The 24,391-nt window shown below is 53.9% G+C and overlaps 7 protein-coding genes across 7 annotated transcripts; 3 read left to right on the top strand and 4 right to left on the bottom strand.

The window, feature by feature from the left end:
- Window positions 1-4,099: 4,099 nt before the first annotated feature.
- Window positions 4,100-6,124, top strand: AYL99_09134 (hypothetical protein; the record flags this gene model as incomplete). Its single annotated transcript, XM_018840642.1, has 2 exons — window positions 4,100-4,343; window positions 4,398-6,124. 2 exons carry the CDS (start codon window positions 4,100-4,102, stop codon window positions 6,122-6,124), a joined length of 1,971 nt encoding a protein of 656 aa, XP_018690389.1.
- Window positions 6,125-7,654: 1,530 nt separating this feature from the next.
- Window positions 7,655-9,247, bottom strand: AYL99_09133 (hypothetical protein; the record flags this gene model as incomplete). The annotated part of the gene is made up of 1 exon (XM_018840641.1): window positions 7,655-9,247. One exon carries the CDS (start codon window positions 9,245-9,247, stop codon window positions 7,655-7,657), a length of 1,593 nt encoding a protein of 530 aa, XP_018690388.1.
- Window positions 9,248-11,422: 2,175 nt separating this feature from the next.
- On the bottom strand, window positions 11,423-13,672 carry AYL99_09132 (hypothetical protein; the record flags this gene model as incomplete). Its single annotated transcript, XM_018840640.1, has 2 exons — window positions 11,423-12,317; window positions 13,464-13,672. The coding sequence occupies 2 exons, from the start codon at window positions 13,670-13,672 to the stop codon at window positions 11,423-11,425; spliced, it is 1,104 nt and encodes a 367-aa protein (XP_018690387.1).
- Window positions 13,673-14,712: 1,040 nt separating this feature from the next.
- AYL99_09131 (hypothetical protein) lies at window positions 14,713-17,218 on the bottom strand (the record flags this gene model as incomplete). Its single annotated transcript, XM_018840639.1, has 4 exons — window positions 14,713-15,759; window positions 15,820-16,931; window positions 16,985-17,008; window positions 17,062-17,218. The coding sequence occupies 4 exons, from the start codon at window positions 17,216-17,218 to the stop codon at window positions 14,713-14,715; spliced, it is 2,340 nt and encodes a 779-aa protein (XP_018690386.1).
- Window positions 17,219-18,794: 1,576 nt separating this feature from the next.
- Window positions 18,795-19,845, top strand: AYL99_09130 (hypothetical protein; the record flags this gene model as incomplete). Its single annotated transcript, XM_018840638.1, has 4 exons — window positions 18,795-18,855; window positions 18,906-19,504; window positions 19,595-19,783; window positions 19,822-19,845. The coding sequence occupies 4 exons, from the start codon at window positions 18,795-18,797 to the stop codon at window positions 19,843-19,845; spliced, it is 873 nt and encodes a 290-aa protein (XP_018690385.1).
- Window positions 19,846-20,321: 476 nt separating this feature from the next.
- On the top strand, window positions 20,322-22,295 carry AYL99_09129 (hypothetical protein; the record flags this gene model as incomplete). The annotated part of the gene is made up of 1 exon (XM_018840637.1): window positions 20,322-22,295. One exon carries the CDS (start codon window positions 20,322-20,324, stop codon window positions 22,293-22,295), a length of 1,974 nt encoding a protein of 657 aa, XP_018690384.1.
- A 356-nt stretch (window positions 22,296-22,651) lies between these two features.
- On the bottom strand, window positions 22,652-23,825 carry AYL99_09128 (hypothetical protein; the record flags this gene model as incomplete). The annotated part of the gene is made up of 2 exons (XM_018840636.1): window positions 22,652-23,666; window positions 23,764-23,825. The coding sequence occupies 2 exons, from the start codon at window positions 23,823-23,825 to the stop codon at window positions 22,652-22,654; spliced, it is 1,077 nt and encodes a 358-aa protein (XP_018690383.1).
- Window positions 23,826-24,391: the final 566 nt, after the last annotated feature.

Here is a 24,391-nt window from a genome sequence, read left to right as displayed (position 1 = left end):
ATCTCTCACATGTCCTTGGAGGCGTAGATTGTGCACAATTTGGCCTCTAACTTTAGGCTGGCGGATACGAGCCCCTCATGCTCCCAACACTGGCGTCGCTGGAGACCTTGAGACAGCCGAGAAAGCATGATTGTGCGATTGATGAACAAAGCGACGGGTCCCTGCAGGCTCGTGTTCTTGGTGAATATCCCACGTAGACGTGCAGACAGCTCGCTTCGTGATTTTCACTAATGCCACCAATGGGCTTGGAAGATTATGGGCGGTAGACGCGTGGGATTTTTGTGAACTCCTGCCAAACTCTTAATCTATCTTCACCGCTCTTGAGAGTTCCTGGCAAAGATGGCTGGGACGTGCTCCTTGTAGCTGATCATCGCCTCTTCTTCCTCAGTTCCAAGCTCTTCGACTCCCGTCAGGCATGCTGACCGAATGGTGGTCCTGTTTGCGAGAGGAAGCGAGAACGATAAGCGAGTTCGGAAGGAGTGAGGGGCGCAGGGGGGTCCTCAGGGCAAGTCGGTTACTTTTTCAGCTGTTGGGTGTATTCATAGGCACACCACAAATAGGGGACGATGCGAGGGGAGATATTTTCCGGTCGGCTGAAAGACGTGATGAAGAAACATCCATCTGCGGTGCAAGCACCCTGTTGTCACCAGGGACTTTCCTTACCATGGTAGCGGCATGCGGCGAGGTCCAACACCTGGTCGGTGTGACTGATAAGCTGCAATCGTTCACTCCAGCAAAAAGAAAGCAAACGGCTTGGAGCCATCACGGCATTCCGACCGTCGGTCGTGGTCGTCCTCGCTTCAACTTCGAGATAAGGCAGTAAAGCAGATCGACGAGCCGTGTGACCGATCTTCATCAACCATGAACCGCGTCAAGAACAAGAAGAGACTGACCGGGTGATAGCAAATCTGGGGCCCGAAATTAGAAGCCATCTTGGATTGCTGGTGGCTGGTGCGATGATTAGCCTGCACTGCACGCGTAGACGACGTGCACAGGAACACCAGAAAGGTACCTCGTACACGTGCATATCGAAGACCATTGCTTTTGTTGATCTTGACCTGGAGCTCATCCACACGCTAATGACATTCAGAAAAGCATCTGTAAAGAGACTTGAAACCGTATACGGTGCGGTGTACACAGATCACAACAGGGGGATCGTCACCCGCAGAGCCAAAATGAAAAGTCTGCCTCTTGTACCGAGTAGACATGATGTCTCGTGTCCTTTTCAACAAGCATTGGCTTTTCATCCTCAATCTTGATATCTCGGTATGACCTGATCAACTTCCGGGGTACCATCTCTGGCAGAAACTTCACAGACTCCATTACCCCAAGGACTACAGTAGCCATCTCGTGCTGGGAGTTTCATCCTTGATCGATCACTCAAGCCTGATATTGACGGGTAAAACCTTCTGCCATCAAATTCTGTGCCCTTCATAGGCTACTCCGTACACAACACGGAGTCAAAGTTATCCCAGAAGGTAGTCGGCACTGGAACAAAACCAGCACGGAGATGTCGATCTTCGGAAGAGCTGCAGAGGGGAATCTCCGTTATAGACAGCGAGGGCAAACCTGATGCTATGCTACTGCTATGCTACTGCTATGCTCCAGGATATGTTAGACTTCTTGCTGTCCGTCCAGCAGCTCTTGAATCTCATGAAGACCCTCTCACCGCTCTCTGGGGAGAAATCTGTTCCGAACTGGATGAGCCGAATCTCCAGTTGCAGTTGCAGCAAGACCAGAGATTGAAGAGCCCATTTAGGTAGGTCCATGGTATGACTTGTCCTCAGATTTCGTTATACCATATTACGAGGAGCTGGAACCCCAACAGACGAAAAGAAGCCGTAGCAGAGGAGCAGATATTACATGGGCAGGATGCAATATCTTCCCAACTCGGTTTGGCGTGTGTGATGCATGAGGGGAGGAGACGCTGCCTGCATCACGCTAATTCCATTTAGCGCGAGTCCATCTGGTACTAGCACAGTTTCTAACCTAATACAGTATGGACCGTTGAGTAGATCTCTGTCCCAGTCTGTGATGGATCTTCTTCGCGTTGTTTCTGCGCAGATGCATTCCGTTTCTCCCGACTCCCTCACCTCGCTAGCTTTTCTCTGCTCTTCTCTCAGAACCTTCTACCCACCTTCTCGCCGAAGTCTCCCCTAAGGTACCCATTTCCTGCCTTCGCGGAAAGGAGGTCGTCTGCTTCATCGCCTAGCGTGCCCAGGACCCGTTTCATCAAGCCCCCAGCCTGGTACCCAGCCATTATTGACAAGCCACTGCTGACTGCGCAGAAGTCGCCCTGTCTGACTCGGTCCAATGTCGATCGTCAAGCCTCTGAACCGGTGGTCCCTCTGAATTCTTCAGCGTCTCGCCAACGAGGACTTCCTCACGAGGTCGGAATGTAATAGGGGACAGACACATTGAAGTGGCTCTTGGATCTGATTTGCTACAAGTCGTCATCCGTCCACATGGCTAACACGAGATGGTGCTGGAGACTCCTGTCTACGTCCTGATGCATGAACATTGCATTGCTCCCCTCTCCCTCCTCTCCCTGCTCGACCGCGGCACTTGCCATTGGACGCGCGCTTCAAGTAACGGACAATGATGGAAAAAAAGCCAGGGGCACGCAGGAAAAAAGAGAGTTTCGCAAAAGGCACGATAGTGGGCTAGCCCGTCTGGGCGTCGGAGGATGACGCCGATGCGCAAGCAGCATCGCACTACCACCATCCTGGTTTGCGAGGCCAAAAACCCCCTGGTTCCCGAGTCAAAGGTGCCGGGTTGTGGCTTCCGCCCACGCAACGAGTGCGACCCACTGACAAGAAGTCAGCGCCGAATCCACCTGTTCCTGACGAGAACATGGCCCCATCAAATCTCCTCGCCTGCTCCTTCACACCTCCACCATAACGCAACGTTTCCCCAAGTCCCCTGCTTCCTTCTCTACGAGGATGGGGGTGTTTTTCGAGCCGGCCGTCTCAGTCGCGTCTGTCGAAAAGCATTACGCCCTCGAGCCATTCCTTCCGCGGTTTAGATCGTCCTTTCACCCCGTTATCCCGCCATCAAGCCTCGCCGGCAGTTTGGACCACTCGCTGCCCCTGCTTTCGGGCTCTATCTTCTGCATGACTACGCCTTCGACCCATGAACGACGAGGTACTCACTCCACTCTTCGTCTGGTCGGGGCTCTGCCAATTGGTAAGATCAGGCCCAAATATCTCGTCTCCCGCTCGTTGTGCACGTCTGTCTTTCGTCCTCAGCTCTGTATATCACCCAGCTCCTGCTGCTGCTATTCTAAGTTACTTGCGCGGTGACATTCTTTCGTGACATATTAAGATTTGTTTTGATACGACTGCCGTTTCCGAAATCACTGGATTCACGCGTCAACAACAGCTGTTCGGCCTGCCACTTCAACAAAGACAGGAAGGTCTGGTACTCTCTTGACAAGGAGATTCCTCAGATATTTGCCGGGCTCTTCGAGATATTCCAAGATACACCTTGTTGGCGGGCTGTACTTTGAAACCCCTCTGCCTTCAAATGTTGATTTTTGGTAAGAGTGGTCCTGAGGAACGATTGCACGGGACGTTTCACGTGATGGCAATATCGACTAACTGAAACATCAGGTCGAGGCAGCTCGTGTGCCATATAGACCCCGCTGCTGGTCGAGTTCTCCTCCCGTACCCCCGGAATATCGACAAAACAATTCCACTTGAGTAATCGACGTACGACGATCTTGCCCTGTCACATACGCGAGACCAGGCCGACCCAATTCTGTACCTGTCCACTTGTGGATGAGACACTGAAGACTTGTCGTGTTGGTCCCGGGATACTGTCAGCCTCCTAACACCCCAAGATCTAAATGGGTCGCTTCCCATGGAGCCAGGCACATTCAAAGCAAAGCAGCGACAGGCTGCATCTGGTCGCCGGTGACTGGTCTTCGAGGGACAATGGTGAGCCGTCGGGTCAAGCCTTGGCCGACTTGATCAAAGAGTACTCTGCCGAGTCAGGAAATGCCGACATATCTCCTAAAAGTCGAGTGAGGTCCCGGACGAACACTATCACTTCATCGTTTTCTGCCTATACTCGGTCTTTGTCGGATACTTCAAATGAGATGGCCTCCCGGCCTTCTTCTCGTCAGAGTTTCGTCGACGGTGGACTTCCTATGGCCGAGCGCCAAGAAAGTGCTGCGAAGACCTTACTGAACAAGGGCACTCGCATGTTGAAACGGCAAGGTAGTAAGCTCAATCTTCTACCTTCCCAGATCGAAGACAGACCAAATGTCCTCCCCGAAGCAAGGATTGCCGAGATGGCTCCGGTAAAAGCTCTTCAACGCCAGCCCACACTGATCTCCAGACGTAAGAAGCCCTTTGCCGGACCTCTCGTCGATGCCGATGTCTAACGAGACGCAGGATTGAAGCGGAGTATTTCAGGACCCTTTGCCTTCCAGCATTTGACTCACGGAGATCAAGCCCAGTTCCAGAGTCTGGATTCAGTCAGCAAAACAGACCTCACCTCAGAATTCAATGCCGTCCAAGCGGACCAACAACCGATCAGCCAGATTCGTGGGATACCTGTCACGGACCTGCCTGTGAACGATGACGAGTCAAAGATACATGTTGGATTTGATGAGCCGACTTCGCCGACTACAAATGCCATTCCTTACCTACCAACGACCCCGACACGCCCAAGCCCGCCGCCCAAGGATAGCTTCGTGCCACCATACAGTCCTATCGACTTTCGACTGTCTCGCTCGATGGAGAATTTCTCTCGACCGACGAGACTATCCGTGGTTGCCGTGGATATCTCTCCTTCCTCAGATGGAGGTAGAAGGTTGTCTGCCATGAGCCCTATCAGCCATGCCAGAGCCCTCGCCAAGCCGCTCCCACACCTGCCAAACGATTTGGTTGTCCACGCTGTCTCAACTAGGGACGACATTGCATTACCACTCCGCACTGCTCCGCTGCCCTCGCCTCCGAGGACATTGATGGAGGTGGTTGAAGAGGAGAATACCGAGGAAAAGGTTGTCTCAGAGGCGGCCCATACGTCTGGTCAGCCACCAATTGTGGACGCCCTCGCCTCACCTTCAACCAAACAGCGCAAGCGGCGAAGTCAATCATCCGGTGAGATTCAGTTCGGTGCTATTTCCTACATCTCGCCATGCAGGACGTCGGATCGAGAAACGACCGGCTTGGAAGATGCAGGCGCGGAGGCAAGTCCTAAATCCAAGAACCGATTCTCTGTTGGTGTGAAGCCTATCGATATTGAGAATTGGGAGGATGCTATTGATTATTCGTGGGAACATGCCGCAGAGTTTGATGAGGACGATGGCAACAATACTTCGAATACAGCTGCAATCTCTCATCAACCCAGGGCTCTGAGCATACCTTCGGAGAATTATTTGGTGGTAGAGCAGCCGTCTCTGGACGAAGCATCTTCCTCGGCCTCGACCCCGTTGACCATGCAAATGCCCAGCTACCCTTCTCGAGATGACAGTGGCCCTATTCGCCGGCTCGAAGGCGAACCCTCATCCCCACTCCTTGGGCTTGGAATCGAGTCTCCGAAGCCAGTTCCCACCGTCTCCTTGGATGAAGCAGCAGTCAGTGATTCCCAACCACAGGACAGTTTTGTCTCAACAGACGCCTTCCGCAACCGGCCCATGCGAAGTCCCGTCTCCACCATGAGCAAGTCGAGCTCTCAAGAGAGCTTTATTGCCTCGATTTTCGGCACACACCGGTCGTCGAATTCCAGCACGAGCCTATCTGATCTCGCCCATCTGGCTAGTTTCGGAAACTCGATGGAAAGTCTCAAGCTCGACCTCCAAGATTTCGGCGCCAACGTGGAAAAGCACTTCCGCGAAGGAAGCCAAGACACGATACGGGAAGGATCACAGAGCAGTAAGACGGCGGATTCCCACGTTCTCGAACCTGTTGGACCGTTCACTACATCTCCGACCATCAAACATGACCGGGGTGTCTCTGCGTCCCAGATACCCGTGCCTGAGAGGAAGTCGTCAATGCCAGGAGTGGAACTTTCGAAGGCTCAAGTTGGTCGCAAACGAGCCACCACGGCCACTTCTCGACCTAGACGCAACACGCGCGTCTCCTATTCTCTATTTCCTACCAATGCAGCCAGCTGATGGTTGCTTGTTACCAGCAAGCCATGATGTACGCTTTGAATATCTCTGGCTCGGCTAAGATTACTTTGTTGAACTATTCAGAATTTTATTTTCGCCAGATCTCACATTACGATTTAATGATTGGGTGTCTTCACCAAACACCATGAACGATTATGATTCGAGACGAATAATCCTGAAGGACGAATTTACTTTTAGGATGTGTCAATTCAACGGGAGGGCCTATGGTTGGGGACGGGGGCTCCGGATACAAAAAAAAAGGACGAGCGGTCGGTTGGTCGGTCGGTCGCAAAGACATATACTGACCACAAAATTCTTCCTGGGGGTAAACAAAATTTCGACTTGGACAAGATTTTCTTCGTTCTGGATAGCAAGATTAAAGATGTTGGGAGGGCCACGAGTCCCTGGGAATTGTCGGTGAATGCCTACTCCTACCCTTGTAGGCTTGGACTCTCCGGCACGGGCGGGAGGATTTTACATGCCTGTAGCCTGTAGCTCGCTCTGGGAATTTACCTTATAAGAAGCTAAAGTAGCCTCATATTATCCTTTTCTTTTTGCGTGCACCTAGGGTGTAATTCCCGGTGGAAGTACGTAAAGAACCTGGTATACAGACATGTGCTCCTTGGAGTCCGGATAAGTGGCCCATGGCTTTCATCACAGAATGTCCTCGCTTTTCTTCTTTGTCCTGAATTACCCTACTGACTTCTTAGGCGTGGGGGGAAAGCAACATACAGCGGGAGATGGTCATCAGGGCCCTTGGAACGTGGGGAGCTTGGTCGTTTCGTTGTGCGGACAAAGAAAAGGAGAGAGGGATCGAAGGACTCAGTGGCTAGGTGTTGCTGGGAAAAGATACGCGAGCACAGAAACTGTTGCAGTGGAGGCAGCAGTGGTAGTAGCAATAGTAGTGAATAGTTACTGGCGAGTGTGACGGGAGTCTCGATGGTCTAGATGAGGCGAGAAGTGAAGTTGAGAAGGTCGAGACAGCGGGCAGCGATGACGCCAACGCCAACGCTGACCCTGCTGCCCCCTGGAGGCCTCTCCGTAGCCCTCTCTTCTGTTGAGGCCGTCGCCAACAAACACCACCTCGCAGCCTGCACCTCCTTAGACTTCTCGACCTGCGTCCTGCATCTTGTCCCTGGCTCGGACATTTTATTGGTGCTATTATGACGGGTGAGTGAGCTCTACATAGGGGTTTCCAGCCAACCCCTACGAGTCATTATTCACACAGCCCTGCCCATACCGCCGATACCTCGGATTCTGAGACGCCATCCTAGCCCCGTTCTTTTCTCATCACACTACTCCAGCCCTGTTCTCCGATCCGCGGCCTTGCCACCCCTTCGCCTGGTCGGCCAAATGAGTCGGGGCAAAAGGCAGAGCATGCACTGGGAAGGGGAAAGATGCTGGAAAAGGACCACTGGGCGGAAGAACCAACCACCTCTACACGAAACACCGTGGTCCTTGTTTGAGGGCACGAAAGACTACTGTAGGGTTCTGCATCTGTCTCTGAGTGACTTTGATTCATTTACCTATCGGTTAATCAATCGACCAAGACTCCACAGCGCCCAACAACCTCTGGACTTCTTCTCTTACTTCGTCCAGTGGATCGAATTCTGGGGGTTTCACATTGAAGCAAACATCTGTAGCCGTCAGGCCACCTTCGTTATATGCCAAGGAAGCTGTTTGAGCTGCTTGCTGCAGCAGCCAGCGAGCACGAAATGGATTCTGCCGTCGCTGGGCCAGACGAGACATTGAGAGTAAGCACTTGACCCTGACAGCGGACACCTGTGGACGCTCCTGATCCGGTCCCGTGCTTCGCCAGCCAAGTACCTCATCAAACAACTGCTCAGCCACGTCCGGTTCGCCCAGCCGCATATGCGTCTCGGCAAGTCCACGGAGGGCATCGCAGGCCTCTGGAGACATAGGTCCCCTGGCGGCTTCTTGTTTCTGTAGCAGCTCGGTGAAGCGGGTGAGAGCCTCCTGCCCACGACCCCTTTCGAACAAAGACCAAGCCAAGCATTCCAGAGAATCCAGGGCATCTGGATGCAATGGTCCCAGTTGCATCTGCACCACGTCGAGGATACACCGAAGGACCATTTCTGACGCGTCGATCAACGGGACGGGAGATCGGATAAACAAATCCGCACTCTGTCCGAAGGGGTTTCCGGGACTCATCAACACTTCTGCGAGCTCGATGATATACTGGAATACCCGTCGCCAGATGGGCGTAAAGAGCGGTCCAGAGAATTGAGCAATCAGACGGCACAACGTCGGCTGTCCACGGATGTTTTGTAAGATCAAAACTGGCTTCAGCCAGGAAAATGCCTCGTCAAACAGCTGGAAGGCCTCTTTCAATCTGCCTGCTTCCAAAGCTCTGCAACCTTTCTTCATCAACAGCTCGAATCTCAGTGCTTCCACCTGTGACTCTCGAGCGGGTGCAGCCTTCTTCACCGAGCAGACGGCAGAGAAGGTCAGGTGGTGGCATCGAACCATTTTCTCTAACCTGTCTGAGTCGAGGGGCGCGGACAATGAAGGTGCGATCGAATGCCAGAGTCGCACAGTTTGCTGGATGGGAAACTGAATGGTCTGCCGCCGTCGTTGGTCATCTCCCCATGTGGCGGGGACAATGGTGCCTTCGATTTTGGGTGAGGCATTCTTATCGTGGACAATTACGTCGCTTCGCGAGGGATGTTGATCCTCAGGCTGCGCTCCTGCCGGGGAGTCAGCTTCTGTCGCACTGTTGTTCTTCACCTGCAATGCATCTAGATCCTCTTGTTCGATCGGAGTATCATGGCTAGAAGGAGGCGTCATCGGCGTCGTCGCAAACTGGACGGAACAATGTGTGCGTGATGGTGAATCCTGGGGTTTGGGAAGGGTTCTGCCGGCCAAAGGTTGCGCAAACTGGACCTTCGGGGCGGCTTTCCTTTTTCTGTTGATCAAAGGACTACTGCGCAGCCTCGTTGGGCCAGTATGCGTCTTTGACCACCGTTGGACATGACTCCGTACCGCTTTTTCGTAACCGGTGGTGGTAGGATCCGAGGCGCCACTGCTTGAGCCTACCCACAGGAAATCCGATCGAAGCGTCTTCATCTCGCCTGCCGAATCACTTCCAGGAGGTGTCATCGCCATTCTTGAAGCCGATCAATGTATAATATTGGGATATGCTGGCACGCAAAGATTGATATTGATGTCTGGAGGGCGACCATGACGATGCTTCATCTTTCTCCGCTCCAAAGATGCTTGAAATCTGGCACGCAGCGGTCGATTGGCTTGTTAGCCACATCATCGCTTCGGGTGCGTTTGGTCCCCGACTTGCTGAGTAAGAGCAATCGCTGTCAAGGGCTACCTAGAGGCTGCCATTGGATCTGGACGACCGTTTAGCGTCGGCTCGTTTTTCTCGCGTCTGATACCGCATCAAGAAAACCCCATAGGCCGTACGGAGTCCCCTTGGTTCAGTCACCATTCGTGAGAGAGTGGAGGAGGGAACCAGGCGTCCATCTCCCAGGTGTTGAGGCCTTCCCCAGCACCAAGAAATAGCACGCGTCCCGTCCGTCATGCCTCATGCGGGACGTTGCGGGTCCATGCTGACACCAAGAACAGCCTGCTGGGGCAGCGGACCGAGGCTCACTAGCCCATCTATCTCTTTCCCCCCCAGAGTGCATCGACATTGCTCGCTCGAGATTGACATGGTCGAGGTTCTGGAGTGCTCATCAAGCTGGTCCGAGCATTCTGATCTCCAAGGCCGCGGTCCTGCGAGCTCCATTGTCAGTTGTCGGCCGAAATGGACCCATCATGCGCCTAACGGTGCGTCCAGACTTCGAAGCCAGCAGTGTCGGAAGCGAGTCGCGACGAAAAGTAAAGTCAACATGGTGGTAAAAACGAGGTAGGCTGATGCCCATTGGAACAAATTGACGAAGACAGTCAAACAAGCCACCTCAAGATACCACAGTCGCTGCGCAGTCCAGGTCCCAGGACATGGCAGCGCTGCCGATAACGTACCTGAGAGGCGCAGGACAGAAAGGACGTCCAGGCGCTGCTGCTTTCGCGAGGACCGACGGACGAGCGCAAACAGTCACCGCCGCCACTGTGCCCCGACTTCATCCCTGTGGACTTTATGGCTGGGAGATAAGTGTGGAGTTTCATGGACCAGAGAGAGCAAGAAGAGTAGGAAAGGGGAAGACCACAGAAACGCCCGAGCAAACAAAATAAGTTAATTAAGGTCAGAACGCCAATGGAAGCGTCGTGGGGTCTTGGGCACGCGCTATGGATTCCGTTAGGTGAGAAATTGATAAGCCCGGTCAATCGCTCCATCGACCAAGTGAATTGAGGAGAGTGAGGAGAGATGTTGTTCTTGTATAGCCGCAACGGGGAAGAAGTCGACTCATTTATCCCTCCACTTATGTACCACGAAACAAGCAATTTCTGGTGCCTTCCAAGGACAGCGTCTATCCTGTGAACGGCTCTTTGAACCGGGCAAAAGTGCGAGGGCAAAGCGGTTTCAGGAGTGGATTCCGGCATTTTGCTTGGATGTCTCTATCTCTTTCCTTGTTTCCTGTCCCTCGCTTTCGCGCTCATATGCGCTCATTGTTTCTGTCCCCCACGAGGAGGCCACTATATGGCCAACCTGGGCAGCAAACAGCTGACTCACTGGTGACCGACTAGCTAGCTACTTTTCACAGAATGCAATGCCTCGATGACAAGAAAAAAGACTGTCTCGCTCTTGCATGACATGGGGGTTGCAAAGGAGCCGGCATAGGCATATGAGTGATCCCCTGCTTGGCTAGCTGGCTGACAACGCGTGCTCCAAGGTAGGTATGGTTGATATATATGTATGTATTGAGCTGGGTCGAGCAGAGCTTGGGAGTTGTTGTGGTTCGAGTTTTGTCTTCGTCCAGTATCATCACCGCCGCTACCACCACCGAGAGATTTGGTTCGCCGAAAGACATGATTTTCTGCATTTCTCGCGCAATCTGATGGGCCGTAGGCTCGTATGTGTCGCCTGAGGCAGGGGAGGGAGAAGAAAAATAAAGAATAGATTTCGCGTGTTAGACCTCGAAGACTCGAACCTCCTTTTTGGGGCCCGCCGTCACCTTGATCATCGTCCATCGTCCATCGTCCATCATATATGACAGATCCAATCCAAGCCAATGCAAACGGCAACGAGACCCAGACTTCATCCATCCATCCAACCCCTTTGAGATCAGACGAAACCACCGCGCTCGCGTGCGCGCGCGAGAGAGAGAGAGGGACATTGAATTGATTGCTTCCCCACCCTCTTTCCCAACCTTGAGCCGACCGATTTCTTCAAAATCCCCGTGCCGACACCATGATGGTGTTGACGATGTTGATAGTGGCGGCACTTCGATCAAAGTCGGGCAAAAAGTCGAATTCGGAACTCACCCCTGGTCCCCCACCAAAGCTGTGGTCTCTGGTAGTCGCGCCGAGTAACAGCTGGTGCTGGTGCTGGTGCTGGTGCTGGTCCTGCAGCCGCGAGAGGGAGTCTTCTTCTTCTGCTGCTGCTCCTTCTCCTTCCAAAGCGAGGAGCGGCCACGGCGGCGACGGGCGTTCGTTGTTGTTGATAAAGGGGTTACCATCACCACCACCGCCCAGCTCTAGCTCTAGCGGAGGCAGCAGGAGTTGATGCCGTTGCTCCTGCGGCTGCAGCAGCCACGGACTAGACACCATCTGCTTCAGGTACTGCTGGTTATGCTGGAGAGAACAGGAGCGTCGTCCGGCGCCGGCGGTAGCACCGGTGGGCGTCATGATCTGAAATGTTCGCTGTTGGTGCTGGTGCTGGGTCTGGTTCTGGTTCTGGCGCTGTCGGAGTTTCTCTCCTCGTCGGTGGTGGTGGTGGTGGTGATGTTGGGCATGACGACGGAATACAATCTCCGACGGACATGCCGCCACCGCTCCCGTGCTGCCGGGCACGACGGGGTTCTGTGGCGACGAGGAGGAGGAGGAGGAGGAGGAGGAGGACGAAGACGAGGAGCCGAAGCTGGAGCTGGAGCTGTCGTTGCCGTTGCCGCTCGACTGGTTGAACCGCACCCGGAAGTGCGGACGGCTGGGGATGGTGGGCGGGATCGAGGCGGTGATCTCGTCGAGGTGTCCGTCGGACACGGGCGGCAGGGCCTGCAGCAGGGTCGACTCGAGCTCGAAGAGCCGGCCTTCCAGCACGTCGATGTAGCCTTTGACCGGGCCCCTGAAAACAACCCCAAAAAAGACACACACCGTGTCAGCATGAGCTCATTCGAGGACCGGGGTTTTTGGGCAATCAATATGGCCTTCCCGAGACATCAGGTTGTGTAGATTTAGCCAGGAAAGGGTATCGCTCTTCCAACACGTATGTAGAAACGTAGATAGAGCACGAAAGAGAGAGAGAGCGAGGGAGAGAGCTCTGGCTTACCTTTTCTTCGCGTCGGGAAAGGTGCAAAAGACCCGGAGGGCGGCGCATTGCGAACAGCCAGACCTGCAAGAAGTCGTCGAGGTTAGTGAGTGGATTCTGCCCCAATTCGAATCGAAAGCTCTGAACGTGCTGAGAATGCATGCATGCTATGCATGGGACCCCCCAAAACTGTTGGGATAGAGCAAAAATCCGTCCCATTTGAGCGAGAGAGAGAAAGAGAGAGAGAGAGAGCGCGCGCGCTGCCGTCTACGGCTTCCTTCTCCTTGCACATTTCCAGCAACAAGTGCACTCAGAGTGGCCGCCCCGAGGAGGCGCCCTCCTGGGGATACATGGACGGAGACGGAGGTAAAACACCCAGCAGAAGACATCAAAAAAATCAGCTGTTGGCTATACTTACTTGTTACCGTCACACTGGTGGACAAGAGTTGGTCAGTCCAGGCACAGACTAAAACGGGAGGGGGCCGAGGGAGAAAAGAGGTCCTTGTGAGGCTCATCTGTACTTTTTGTCTTTTGAGGCGACAATGGTTGCAAGCCAAGGTCGTGCGCCTGGTGGTGTCTGTCGACGGCGATGCCATGGGTTGAGTTTCAAATCGAGAGCGTGGCAGGGGAAAATCAATCTGGAGCCGGTCTCTCAAAAGTCACTGGTGATGGACTCGTCAATTCAACTCGAGCACAAAGGTTTCGACGTCGAGTTTAAGCCTGGCGGTCGCCTCGATACATATCTGCCGCCGCGAAGATAAATGTATCGATTACGGAGCGCGTACAACACGTGAGACCGTGGGCCAGAGGAGCTGTCGGCTGAAGCTTTGCACAGGTCTCTCGAAGGGAAGAATGGCGCAGTGAGAGTATGTAAGCCTTCGATAGATGGGCCCCGAACAGCCCCTGCCCAGCTCGAGAGGAGACGAGGAGGATCGCCGTTACTAGTGGTATGGTATCGTCTACAGTATGCTCCGCTTACTCGGCCCCTTGGGACGATCTCGGCTGAGGTGCGAGACGAATGATGCGGCGGGGAGGCCAGACGTGGCGAGAGCTCGAGGGTCTGCGAGATGCCTATGTGTTTGCTTGATATTGCCAGGGACATTGAAGTCGAGTTGGCGCGGTTTAAAACCCGCGGACTCGTCCGGCCCTGCGGGATCGATCCAGGCTCGCATGATGATGGATGACGGTCGTCGACTCTGGTGGGATGGGTTGGGGGACCGGACCCCCGGTTCACGGTGTTGTTGGTTTGTTGTTCTCGTGCGAGGCTTGTCGCCCGTCTCGCGCGAAGAGCGTGTGGCCTGAGGAAGCTGACAAAGCTCAGCATGCCAGCCAGTGTTATGTACAAGCCACCCAACAGGCATAGTACGAAAAGACGGCACGCCTCGCTAATCCGGGGCGAGATGGAGGTTTGCTGAATGACATATCGGCTCCAGGGCATTCCCTCTTCACTCGACGGGTGTGGTCAGCATCGGAGGAGACGGATTGGAGAGAGGTTCGTACAGTAATCTTCAATCGTCGATGACACACACAACATATGAATGAATAGATGAGTGGATGGATGAACGGGCACAGTGGCAGATGGCTTGTTTGTTCAGAGCCTCCCAGCAGATGGTAGACGACGCTGAAGGCGGGAGGGAGGCAGCTGGCTCTCCTCTGCCAGCCGGCCCAGAGCTATATGTATATCTATGTGTGTTGAGAAGCATCTCGATCGACAGGGCAGGCAGGGTATGAGACGGATTGATGAGCTGCGGGCTTTGGGGACTTCTTATACCCCTCTGCGACACTCTACCTTCGGGGGGGGGGAGGACAGAAAGTACCGAGTAGGGCTCGGGCACCATCTTCGACCAGACGAGACGCCACAGACCTCGCTCGCCCTTCGAACCAAGCGAGGAGAACTAATCCGTATTTGAACTATGGCCCGGATATGGACTAGTTCGACGGGAGACGCCCCAGCGGCCGTGTGCCTTGGCCCTGCACGCCATCCTTGACGTGGAGGCCCTCTTGAGAAGTGGTCGAGGGAGGTGAATGGATGCCGCGGCACCGTCGCCGAGAACAGCGATGACATGGACGGTAGCGGGTTCGGAGAGCTCCCGTATCAACCAATGTCGGATGGTGCCGCGAGCCAACGACATATAGAATTTCATGGTGGAAACTGGTATATATATAAACGACATTTCCAAGAAGCTACCACTCCTGAAGAAAACCCCGGTGGCTAGATCATCAAGTTGGCTGATGATGCAACCACAGCCAACAGGATCCCGAAGACCATGCTTGACAGGCTTCCGGCGGCAAACGTCAGCGACCCAGAAGCATTTTCCGTCGACTTGTCCTGCTCGGCGTCTTCGCCCCCAGGGTTGTACCCGGTGACGTTGGAGGGCTGGCCCTGTTGGAACAGCGTCTGGTTGCCGCTCAAGCTACTGGGCTGATTCGTGCTGCCGGGAACACACAGCGAGTACTTCTCTTGACCGCTCAGTCCCCAGGCCTGCTCTGCCACCGTCTTCCAGATCGCCGCAACGTCGGTGATGTGGGCCGTCTGCAACCACAGTCTGCAGTCCGCAGCCTCATAGACAAACTGGAGCGGCGTCTGCGACTCATCATACTGAGCAATAGCGTTCAGAAGGTTGATCTCGACAGCCCCGATCGTTGCATCCTGCCGAAGCAGTAGCGTCGGGCCCTGATCCGCGAGGTCTTTCAGTCCTGTCTTATTTGCCGCTGTGATAGCATCTGCTGAAGCATTTTGGTAGAACACGTCCACGGCTGTCAGGATGTTGGGCAACGGTAGTACTTGGCACCCTTTGGTCCCTCCGATACCCTGCATTGGCCCAGTCTGCGGTCGACCTCCGATCACAATTGACTTGACCTTGCCTTGATATTTAAGAAGATGCGTCAGAATTGTGCATGACGATCCACAGTATCCATCCCCAAAAATAACCATGTTTTCGGAGAGGAAAGGCTGGGGGGCGATCTTGGAGTTATTGGCATAGCCGAAGGGGATCATGCTGCTGGTCCTTTCATCATAGCCAACGTCTGAAAGGTTCAACTGGTACTGGTGCGCGAAATTGTCACCATGGACCTGGACAGGGCCGTAGTAGTCTGCCCAGGATGGGAAAGGCAGACCACTGTCATTGTAGAATGTCGAGGAATCGAATGTAGAGTATTCGCCTTGAAAGATTGGTGTTGTCATGTCGGTGGTGTCTAGATCTCCCTGCTGTCTGGCCTGCTGAACTATGGGCGTGTAGAACTCCCCGAGGATATTTACCTGTAGATACTCCTTTTAGAATACTGGCTGTCAGACTTTGGAAAAAATCATGGCGCGTACCTGTTCCTGCGCCCGCAGCTGGGCCCCTAAGTATGGCTGAATGGTTGGAAACAACTGCTTGAAGATATCGTAGGATAGCTCAATCAGGCCTCCGCCATTCTGGCTGAGATCCACAATGAGATGGGTCTTGTTTTCCTGCCGGCATTGTTGCAGAAAATGGGCCAGGGTCTGCTGCGACGAGACTCCGTCATTAGACATTGCGTGGATTGCTAAGATGGCCACACTGGGTTCGTCGTCCAGAAAGTAGCCAGCCAGCGTCCCATCGTCAGTGATTGCGACGGCGGTAGGATAGAACGGGAGCGCATCCTCCGGATCGGGTGCCGCGGTCGCCGTCGGCTGGGCCGTAGCTGTTGCAGACGCGCTCGCTGATGCCATGGCCTTCACCGTGGCATTACAGAAAGTCTGGTAGAAACTCTCGCCGTCGACCACGTCCGTGAAGTCATAGAGCAAAACCGCGGTTATGGGAAAGGAGGCTTGGGTCCCGTTCTTGAACTCGACCGCGACCGACGAACCCCAGAACCGACTCAAAAAGGGGGCGCTGAAATAACCCGAGTCGCTGTCGGCGGTGGCCAAAGGGCTGAAGAATATACGGTTGTACAAGGCATCCAAGTCCTGGTGAGCCATGGTCCCATTGAAAGCCATCTGACTGAGATAGGGAACAACTTCGGTCCCGTTGACCTTGACGATCGGAGAAGGGGTCCATCCTTCTGCTGCTCCGGCTTGTTGAGCCAGCATGTCGGCCAAGGCGTAGATTTCTGGTAGCTGTTTGCCATCACTCGAGACGGAAACTATGGGCAGCTGCAGGTTTTCGTAGTTGAAGACAGAGTAGGCATCTGGGATGTAGTTGAGGTGCCCATCGTGTACGGCAGATATCAAATCTACCAGCCGGGTTTCGAAGTCAATCTCCTGGGTGATGGTTCCATCTTCCACCTTTTCGGTAAGGTCTTGCAGTCCTCCCACCAGGTCGGCCGGAGCAAATGGCCAATTGGCTGGTGGATTCTTGACCCAGATCAGAGTACTTTGCCACTCTACCAAAGCTTTGAGTCCAGTGAGTACGGCAAGTGTATCCTCTTTCACCAAGGGAACCGACTGTTGACAGGCATAAGCCATATCTATTTGCATCCATCAGATACGAACGGGATTGGCCGAGTGGAAGCCAACAAACCTGGTGGTACGGGAACATAGGGGGCTATCAATTGTGTCAGTAGATGGCCGTGTACCGTCCTCAAGAGGTAGGCTTACCTGAAGGACTGGCCGCCTTATATTGGCTCGAAAAGGCACTCACTTGCGCACATGGCTCCTGGGTGGTGGGTGTACCGGTTGTTGTGGCGGACTGGGCTCCCACTGTAACCGTGAGAGCAAGCACGCACAAGGCGTGGAATGCATCTGAAGAAAACATTATCTCGGGATGCAGAAGGTACAGTCAGTGTTCCGGCAGACCGTCTTCATGTCGCAGGCTGCTACTTATATTCTGTGGGTGTATCTCACTTCCAGTCTCCAGCCCCAAATCGACGGAGTCTCGACAGGTTTCCGACACGACAGAATCACCGTCCTGTCGCTAAGTCGACGGCGGTTGACCCCCCCATCTTAGTGCACGCCATGTCGAAGGCTGAAAGGTCTGTCGATGCTGACCTGATCCACAGCCTCAATCCTTTGGTCCTTCGCGTAGTATGGAGTTCTTCAATGACAACAGAGACGAAAACAGCAGGTAGCGCCGGTTTGGCCGCAAAATTTGATCAACGAAATGAAACAAAGTCGTCTGACTCTTGTGGTAGCTTGATTGGCATCAACGGACAATGTTGTTTCCTGAGACCCGCTGTACCCAATAGGTACAGTAATGAATCCTCAAACAAGCCTCAGCTGTCCGGGAATAGAGGCCTTTCGCGCAGGATAGACAGGGCGATTGACACCTCGCACAAGCCACAAGCGGAGCAGCCGGCCGCCCGGGCAAAGCTTCTTGACGACTCGCCACTACCGAGATCCACCTTCAGTGCAATATCCCATCAGACACGTGAAATTAGTTGTCCCTGAGGCTCGCGGAAGAGTCGCTATAGAACGTGGCAAACAACAGGATTGTGTTGAATCCATCGCGGCTCTGCATGTCTCATAGAAGGCATAAGCACGCATGCAGTTAATCCTGGGACACGACGCGGTTCGCCTCTGAGGCCGCAGATACTCATAACCGTAGCAGCGGGTATGGTTCGTTTGGCTGTGGTGCATTGCCGGTTGTCTCTTTCTCAGCGTATACGAGCATCATCTGAGATACTGTTGTCAAGCGCTGAGCGCAAACGCTCCGTCGTCTAGTAGTGGCCAACAATAATGAAGCGAAATTCCACCGTATCTGTGTATTTGCCGACGAGGGGGCGCCCATTCGAGGCTGTGGGACGGTTATGCTGAATCACCCACCAAAGCCCTGGCTCACGCTCTAGACTGAATCCTTCCGAAGAAGCGCCATTGTGGCCAGATCGGGGCAACATAGCAACCCGACTTGGACTAGTCGCGGACTTGGTCGTTGCAAGGAAATTTCGATGAGACGCCTTTTGTTGTGCGGTGGGATTAAGGATCCTCACACGAAAGCGCTAAGGATATCGCCACACCGTGACATCGAACGAATATAAGCAGAGCCTTGGCTGGGAGCCCCAGAAGGATTCGCCCTTCGTCAGGTTATGCGGGCGCCGTCGAGTAGAAGTACAGCAGCCGTTGGGGGCCAGCTGAAGGCGAAAACAATAGTTTGGGGTCCGAAATGCATTTGACTGAGACCGGAGACGTCTTACCTTTGAACCCCGGGAGGGGCTCTTCTTTCGTTGTGGTATGCTCCATATGTAATCGAAGCATAAGTCTTCTGACAAAGTGGCTTCCAGCGTCGTCAGCTCCTCTTTGGGCACTTCTCGTTCTATTGACCTCGAGCTGGAAGGTCGGCAAATTGTGCGTTTGATTGGCTCTGTTTTGCAAGTGCTGTCGACGATCCAGGAACAATGGCGTACAACCAGAATCCGGGCGGCCAGTACTATCCTCCACAGCAATATGGTTCGAATGGTAAGACAACGAGTTCGATGGCCTTCTCTTTACATATCTAATCGTGACAGTGCCGTATCAGGACCAGGGCTCGTACCAGAATCAATATCAGAATCAATACCCTCAGCAGGGCCAGCAATATCCACCGCAGCATCCACAGCAACAGCACCATGCTCCCCAAGGAGCGCCAGCGACGGGGGGCTTCGATTCCAGCTGGCACTCAACAGTGGATGGCATCTCATATTCGATCACTAACCGTGACGCGAACGCCATGGTGAACGTGCGTATCCCCCAAGGTGTCGTCATCAAGTCCAAGCCAGGGGCCATGATCCAAATGTCTCCAACGATCGTCCTTCAGGGGAAGATAAAGTTCAGCATGAAGAAAATGTTCACGGGATCGGAGATGGCTGAATCCATGTACACTGGGCCGGGCGAAGTGTCTCTGGCACCCACCTTGTTCGGTGATATATCCGCCATCACTGTTCGCGGAGACGAAGGCTGGAACCTCGGAAAGGATGCCTTCCTGGCGTGCACGAGTGGAGTGACGAAGGAGGCGAAGAGCCAGGGCCTCGGAAAGGCTTTCTTCAGTGGGGAAGACTTGTTCGTCTACCGCATTTCTGGCCAGGGGACACTCTGGGTCACGTCCTTCGGTGGTATTGTCGCCCGAGATGTAAGTGGATCGTCCCTCTTGCTATTCCGCCAAACCTCACCTCTCCCGTCCGTCGTCATCTTTTGAAAGGTACATCTAACCGTCCACTAGCTCCAAGACAACGAACAGCACATTGTTGATAACGGTCACCTTGTGGCGTGGAACTGTCGATATGCAATTGAAAAGGCCGGGAAGAGCGGCATGAACAGCATGAAGACCGGTGAAGGTCTTGTCTGTCGATTCACAGGACCAGGTCGGATTTACGTCCAGACCAGGAATCTGGACGATTTCGGTGACTGGGTCAGTTCGCGCACTGCAGGCTGATGACTTCAACGCAGAGTCTGAGCAGCGCCGACATCTGATGCCATCACCCTGACAGTATGAAGAAGGCATATAGTTGCCTATATTGTCTTTCTTCCATTGGCTGTTGGTCGTTGGTCCAACGCCGTCTCATACCGATGTCTGTACCGTGATTAGGAAAGCATTGGCTGTCTCTGGTCTAGATGATTGAACAACAGCAGAGGAGGAATTACTTATGTGGACAGACGTACATAGATAGGGTGCCTAGCTGATGGAAGAGATCTGAGAATCGGCACCGAGTGCGCAGAAGCTGCAATACTCCTCCGTTCCTGTTTTCTACATGCACTGGTCAGATGCTCCACCGGAGAAAACCCTCCGGACCTCGTATCTACACGTGATTGTGGATTCAACGTCATTTTCGCCCTTTCGCGCCAGATCAACATTATTGAAGGCACTTCTGTATAGGTTTCTCCTGCGCCTCTTGTCCCTTCTCCTGCAGCCTCCGTCGCCAGAGGTGGCCCAGCTTTGTTCCCGCAAAATGTTGGACGCCTTCGAGATCTTGACGACCTCCGGTGTCGTCTTGTGGTCGAGGTCCTCTTCCAAGATCGGTGCCGCCGCAGTCAACAGTTTGATTAACGATGTCTTCATCGAAGAGAAAGTCCGCCCGACTGCGACCAGTTCAAACAATCCCACGTACAGACACGACAAGTACACCTTGAAATACACGCTGGTCAAGGATCTGGGCCTGATCTTCGTGGCCGTCTACCAATCTCTCCTTCACCTGACCTGGGTTGACAAGTTGCTCGATGACATCCAGACAATCTTTGTCGAAGTCTACAGAGGCCAGCTTGAGGAACTCGACTACGCTGCTCTGAAATATCCCTTTGATCCATACTTCGATGAAGAGATGCGTCGACTGGATGAAAGTACAGGTGGCGCCGTCACTCAGGAACCAAGTCACGTTGCACCGCCGCTGGAAGAAAAGAAAACAAGCGCTGAAGACGGGGACACTGGAGGACCGCCTCCGCCACAAACACCCCCGCTAGCTAAGGCACAGCTGAAAGCTGTGCCCGGCATCAACCAAGACTCCTTCCAGAATACTCCTGTACACTCACCCGATGCATCTCGTCCGACGACTCCTATACCCGGCATTGCACCACACCTGTTGACGGAGAATGGCAGACCGCAAAGTCGTGGCTCTCGGAGAGCAAGAAAGGCTGCTCACGCTGCTACTTCAGCAAACGTGTCCAGCGGAGACGAAGCTAGAAAACAAAAACCCGGCAAAAGTAGCGCAAAGAAAGGCCGAGTTTGGGGTCCTGATGGAATCGCCGACGTGGAAGATGATGTGAAACTTGACTACTCGGCCGGTGACGCTGGCACGAACGGAGAGACAGGAATGCACTCTCTGCCACCGGAAACCATTTCACAAGAGAGTTGGGGAACCAAGAACAAACAAGGCCAGTTTGTCCTTAAAGATCTTGGCGATGAAGTGAACAACATCCTCAAATCGGCGGACGCCAACAAAGGCGAAACCACTGGGACTGGAAAATCGACCTTCGGGGCGATCTCAGGATACTTTAGAAACATTGTCGGCGGGAAGACACTGACCAAGGCAGACCTGGAGAAGCCCCTGAAGTCCATGGAGGAACACCTGATCAATAAAAACGTCGCCCGTGACGCGGCTATCCGCTTGTGTCAGGGAGTGGAGGCTGAGATGGTTGGTAAAAAGACGGGGGCATTCGAATCAATCGATGCAGCCTTGCGACCAGCGCTGGAAAATTCACTGAGAAAGATTCTCACACCCAGGTCGTCGCTGGACCTTCTCCAACAGATCGAGACCGTTGCAAATCCGACGGGAGCAAAAGCGCAGCCCCGTCCGTTCGTCATCACCATCCTGGGTGTGAATGGCGTTGGGAAATCCACCAACCTGTCGAAACTCTGCTACTTCCTGCTGCAAAACAACTATCGCGTCTTGATTGCCGCAGGCGATACCTTCAGGTCCGGCGCTGTCGAACAACTGAATGTGCATGTGCGGAATCTGAGGGAGCTCACCGCTCGCGAAGGTCTCGGCGCAGTCAGCATCTACGAACGTGGCTACGGCAAAGATGCAGCAAATGTGGCCCGGGATGCCGTGACCTTTGCCAAAGAGAACGACTATCAAGTGGTGCTCATCGACACGGCCGGACGAGCCCACACCAACACGCAACTCATGGCGGCGCTGGAGAAACTTGTCGACTTTGCCAAACCCGACTTGATCCTTCAAGTGGCAGAGGCGCTGGTGGGCAATGATTCGGTGGGCCAGGCGCAGAATTTCACCCGAGCATTGGGTAAGAACCGTAAGCTCGATGGGTTCATTGTCTCCAAGGTCGACACGGTGGGATCTGGGATCGGGACCATGATCAGTCTCGTCCATGCTACTTCCGTGCCAGTGCAGTTTATTGGCGTGGGTCAGCATTACGGAGATCTACGCCAGTTGTCAGTTCCTTGGGCGGTGAATATGCTGATGAACTAGATTCGACAACGATCGAGGGGCCCGATTGATGAATGAAGCAGGGCCCCCCTGGTGTGGCCGAAACGAGATACGGCCAAGAACTTGATGGGAATGTGAGTCTCGCACTGCTGAAGATGATGGATGGCTATGTGAGAGAAACCAGAGCGATTTAGAAGGCCAGCCCTGCCTTGGATTCGAGGTAAGAGGACCAGCTTCCCGGAAGGGACTTTTTAGCAATGCCGTGACAGAGGCAGCGACGGGGGTTAATCATGGCGTGTCGCCGACCCTGCAGACAAGGAGGATGAGAAAAACAAAACAAAACAATCACTGGGAAACTGGATAGATACTCTTTGCCCCCTTTCTCGAGATTGCCATTTTCATCTTTGGTCCGGTCTGCGTCTCTGCACCTTGCGGAAGCAGACACTCGCGACGCCTTGGCCCTTTTGGCCCCCGAACTCGAAGACAGGGTACTTGATCGTATGGTAGACCTCGAATACGCCGGTTTCCGAGATTCCTGTGCTTTGCCTCTGTTCTTCTTCTTTTTGTTCGGCGGTTTCAGCGGTTTCCGTAGTATTATTGGTAGAGTCCGATCCATTCTCGCCGCCGCCCATCGTGGTGAACCAGGCCACCACCTCGGCCTCGGTCCAATTGCAGCTCGTGACGAGCAGGAAGCCGCCCGGCTTCACCATGGCCAGGACCTTGGCCGGGTAGAGCTCGCAGATGCGTCTGGGGCGGTTGGACGGCGCGTCGAAGACGGTGGATGACGACAGGGAAATGGCGTCGAAGGTGCCCTTGTCGAGCACGAGGTCGAAGCCCCCTCGCGACGAGGGCCACCAGAATTGTGCGGCGGGGATGTCGTGGATGATGTCCAGCTCGTGGAACTCGATGTTGTCCATGGACGATGATGATGAGGTCGAGGTGGCGGCGGCGGCGGCGTATTGCGCGCACAGCTTCCGCGCTAGCTCGACGCTCTTGGTCGAGTAGTCGACGCCGACCATGGGTCCAGCGTAGTGGCCGTGGAGACGTAGGGCGAACAGGGCGCTGCCGTTACCGGTGCCCAGGTCCAGCACCGAAGGTAACAAGGTGGGAGGATCATCGTCGCTGCTGTTGTCTCTCTGTGTCTGTGTCTGAGTCCGTCTGGTGGATCTGTCATAGTTCGGAGACAGCGGGAATGTGGTCGACGTCAGGAACGCCAGCGTCTTGGCCGGAGCGCCGACGTCGTCGAACCACGAGTCTAGTTCTGTGGGATCGGGTGGTGGTTGGTGAGAAGAGGCATCATCTCCGTTGTCATCCCCGCCACCAGCAGCGTCAGCATCCTGCTCATCTCCATCCTCGTCTTCAGACAGGGCACCGGTCTCGTTGTCTAGATCATTCTGGTAGTATTCATCCCAGCTGCGATCAATCGGGGCACATGTGTGTGTTAGTCAGTTGCCATGCCTCCGTCGATCAAAGGAAAAGATGAGGGAGAAGAGATGCCAGACGCACTCACTACTCCTTCGTGCCCAGTTCGCTTGGTTCGAGGTGAACTGGATGGGGCTTGTCGACAGACATATTTTTTGGCGTTGTGGTGATGATAGTTTTGTCGAATCATTGTTATATTCCTGTTTGATTGCCGCAAGTACAAGACAAAGATAGATTTCTGCTGATCGATCTAATCTTATCAGGGCACCAAATCAACCCCCGCGTCTTGGCTCAATATGGACAGTCACGACAGTACTCGGTACAATCTTTCTAATCACCAGCCAACTCTCGTGAACCTGGAGTGTACGGGACTGTGACTGCCTGTATATCTCACTGATACAGACCAATGCCCTCCTCGTCCGTCCTCGCCGGCTATCCCGATCTTGGAGAGCGTTGCTTGCTGGAGGGGCAAAGAAATTCGATGATATTTGTGTGCAGAGCTTTTGTCACTCCGTGTGAAATTGTCACGACGAGGATGCTTGTGCTGCATCAGCCATACATTTGCACCCCTGTAACTGTTCATGCAGCGCATGTGCAAACCATCTCCTCTGCCCATTGTTGATGACCATTCCCTGAAACATACATACCTTGACGTGCTTGTAGTGACTCATCCCAATTGGTGTGTAGAGCAAAATTCATGAATCATCATTCCATCC

Source organism: Fonsecaea erecta (assembly GCF_001651985.1).
Source record: "Fonsecaea erecta strain CBS 125763 chromosome Unknown Scaff8, whole genome shotgun sequence".
Classification (NCBI taxonomy): domain Eukaryota; kingdom Fungi; phylum Ascomycota; class Eurotiomycetes; order Chaetothyriales; family Herpotrichiellaceae; genus Fonsecaea; species Fonsecaea erecta.
Note: the sequence above shows the minus strand (reverse complement) of the source record. Positions and strands in the feature narration are given on the sequence as shown.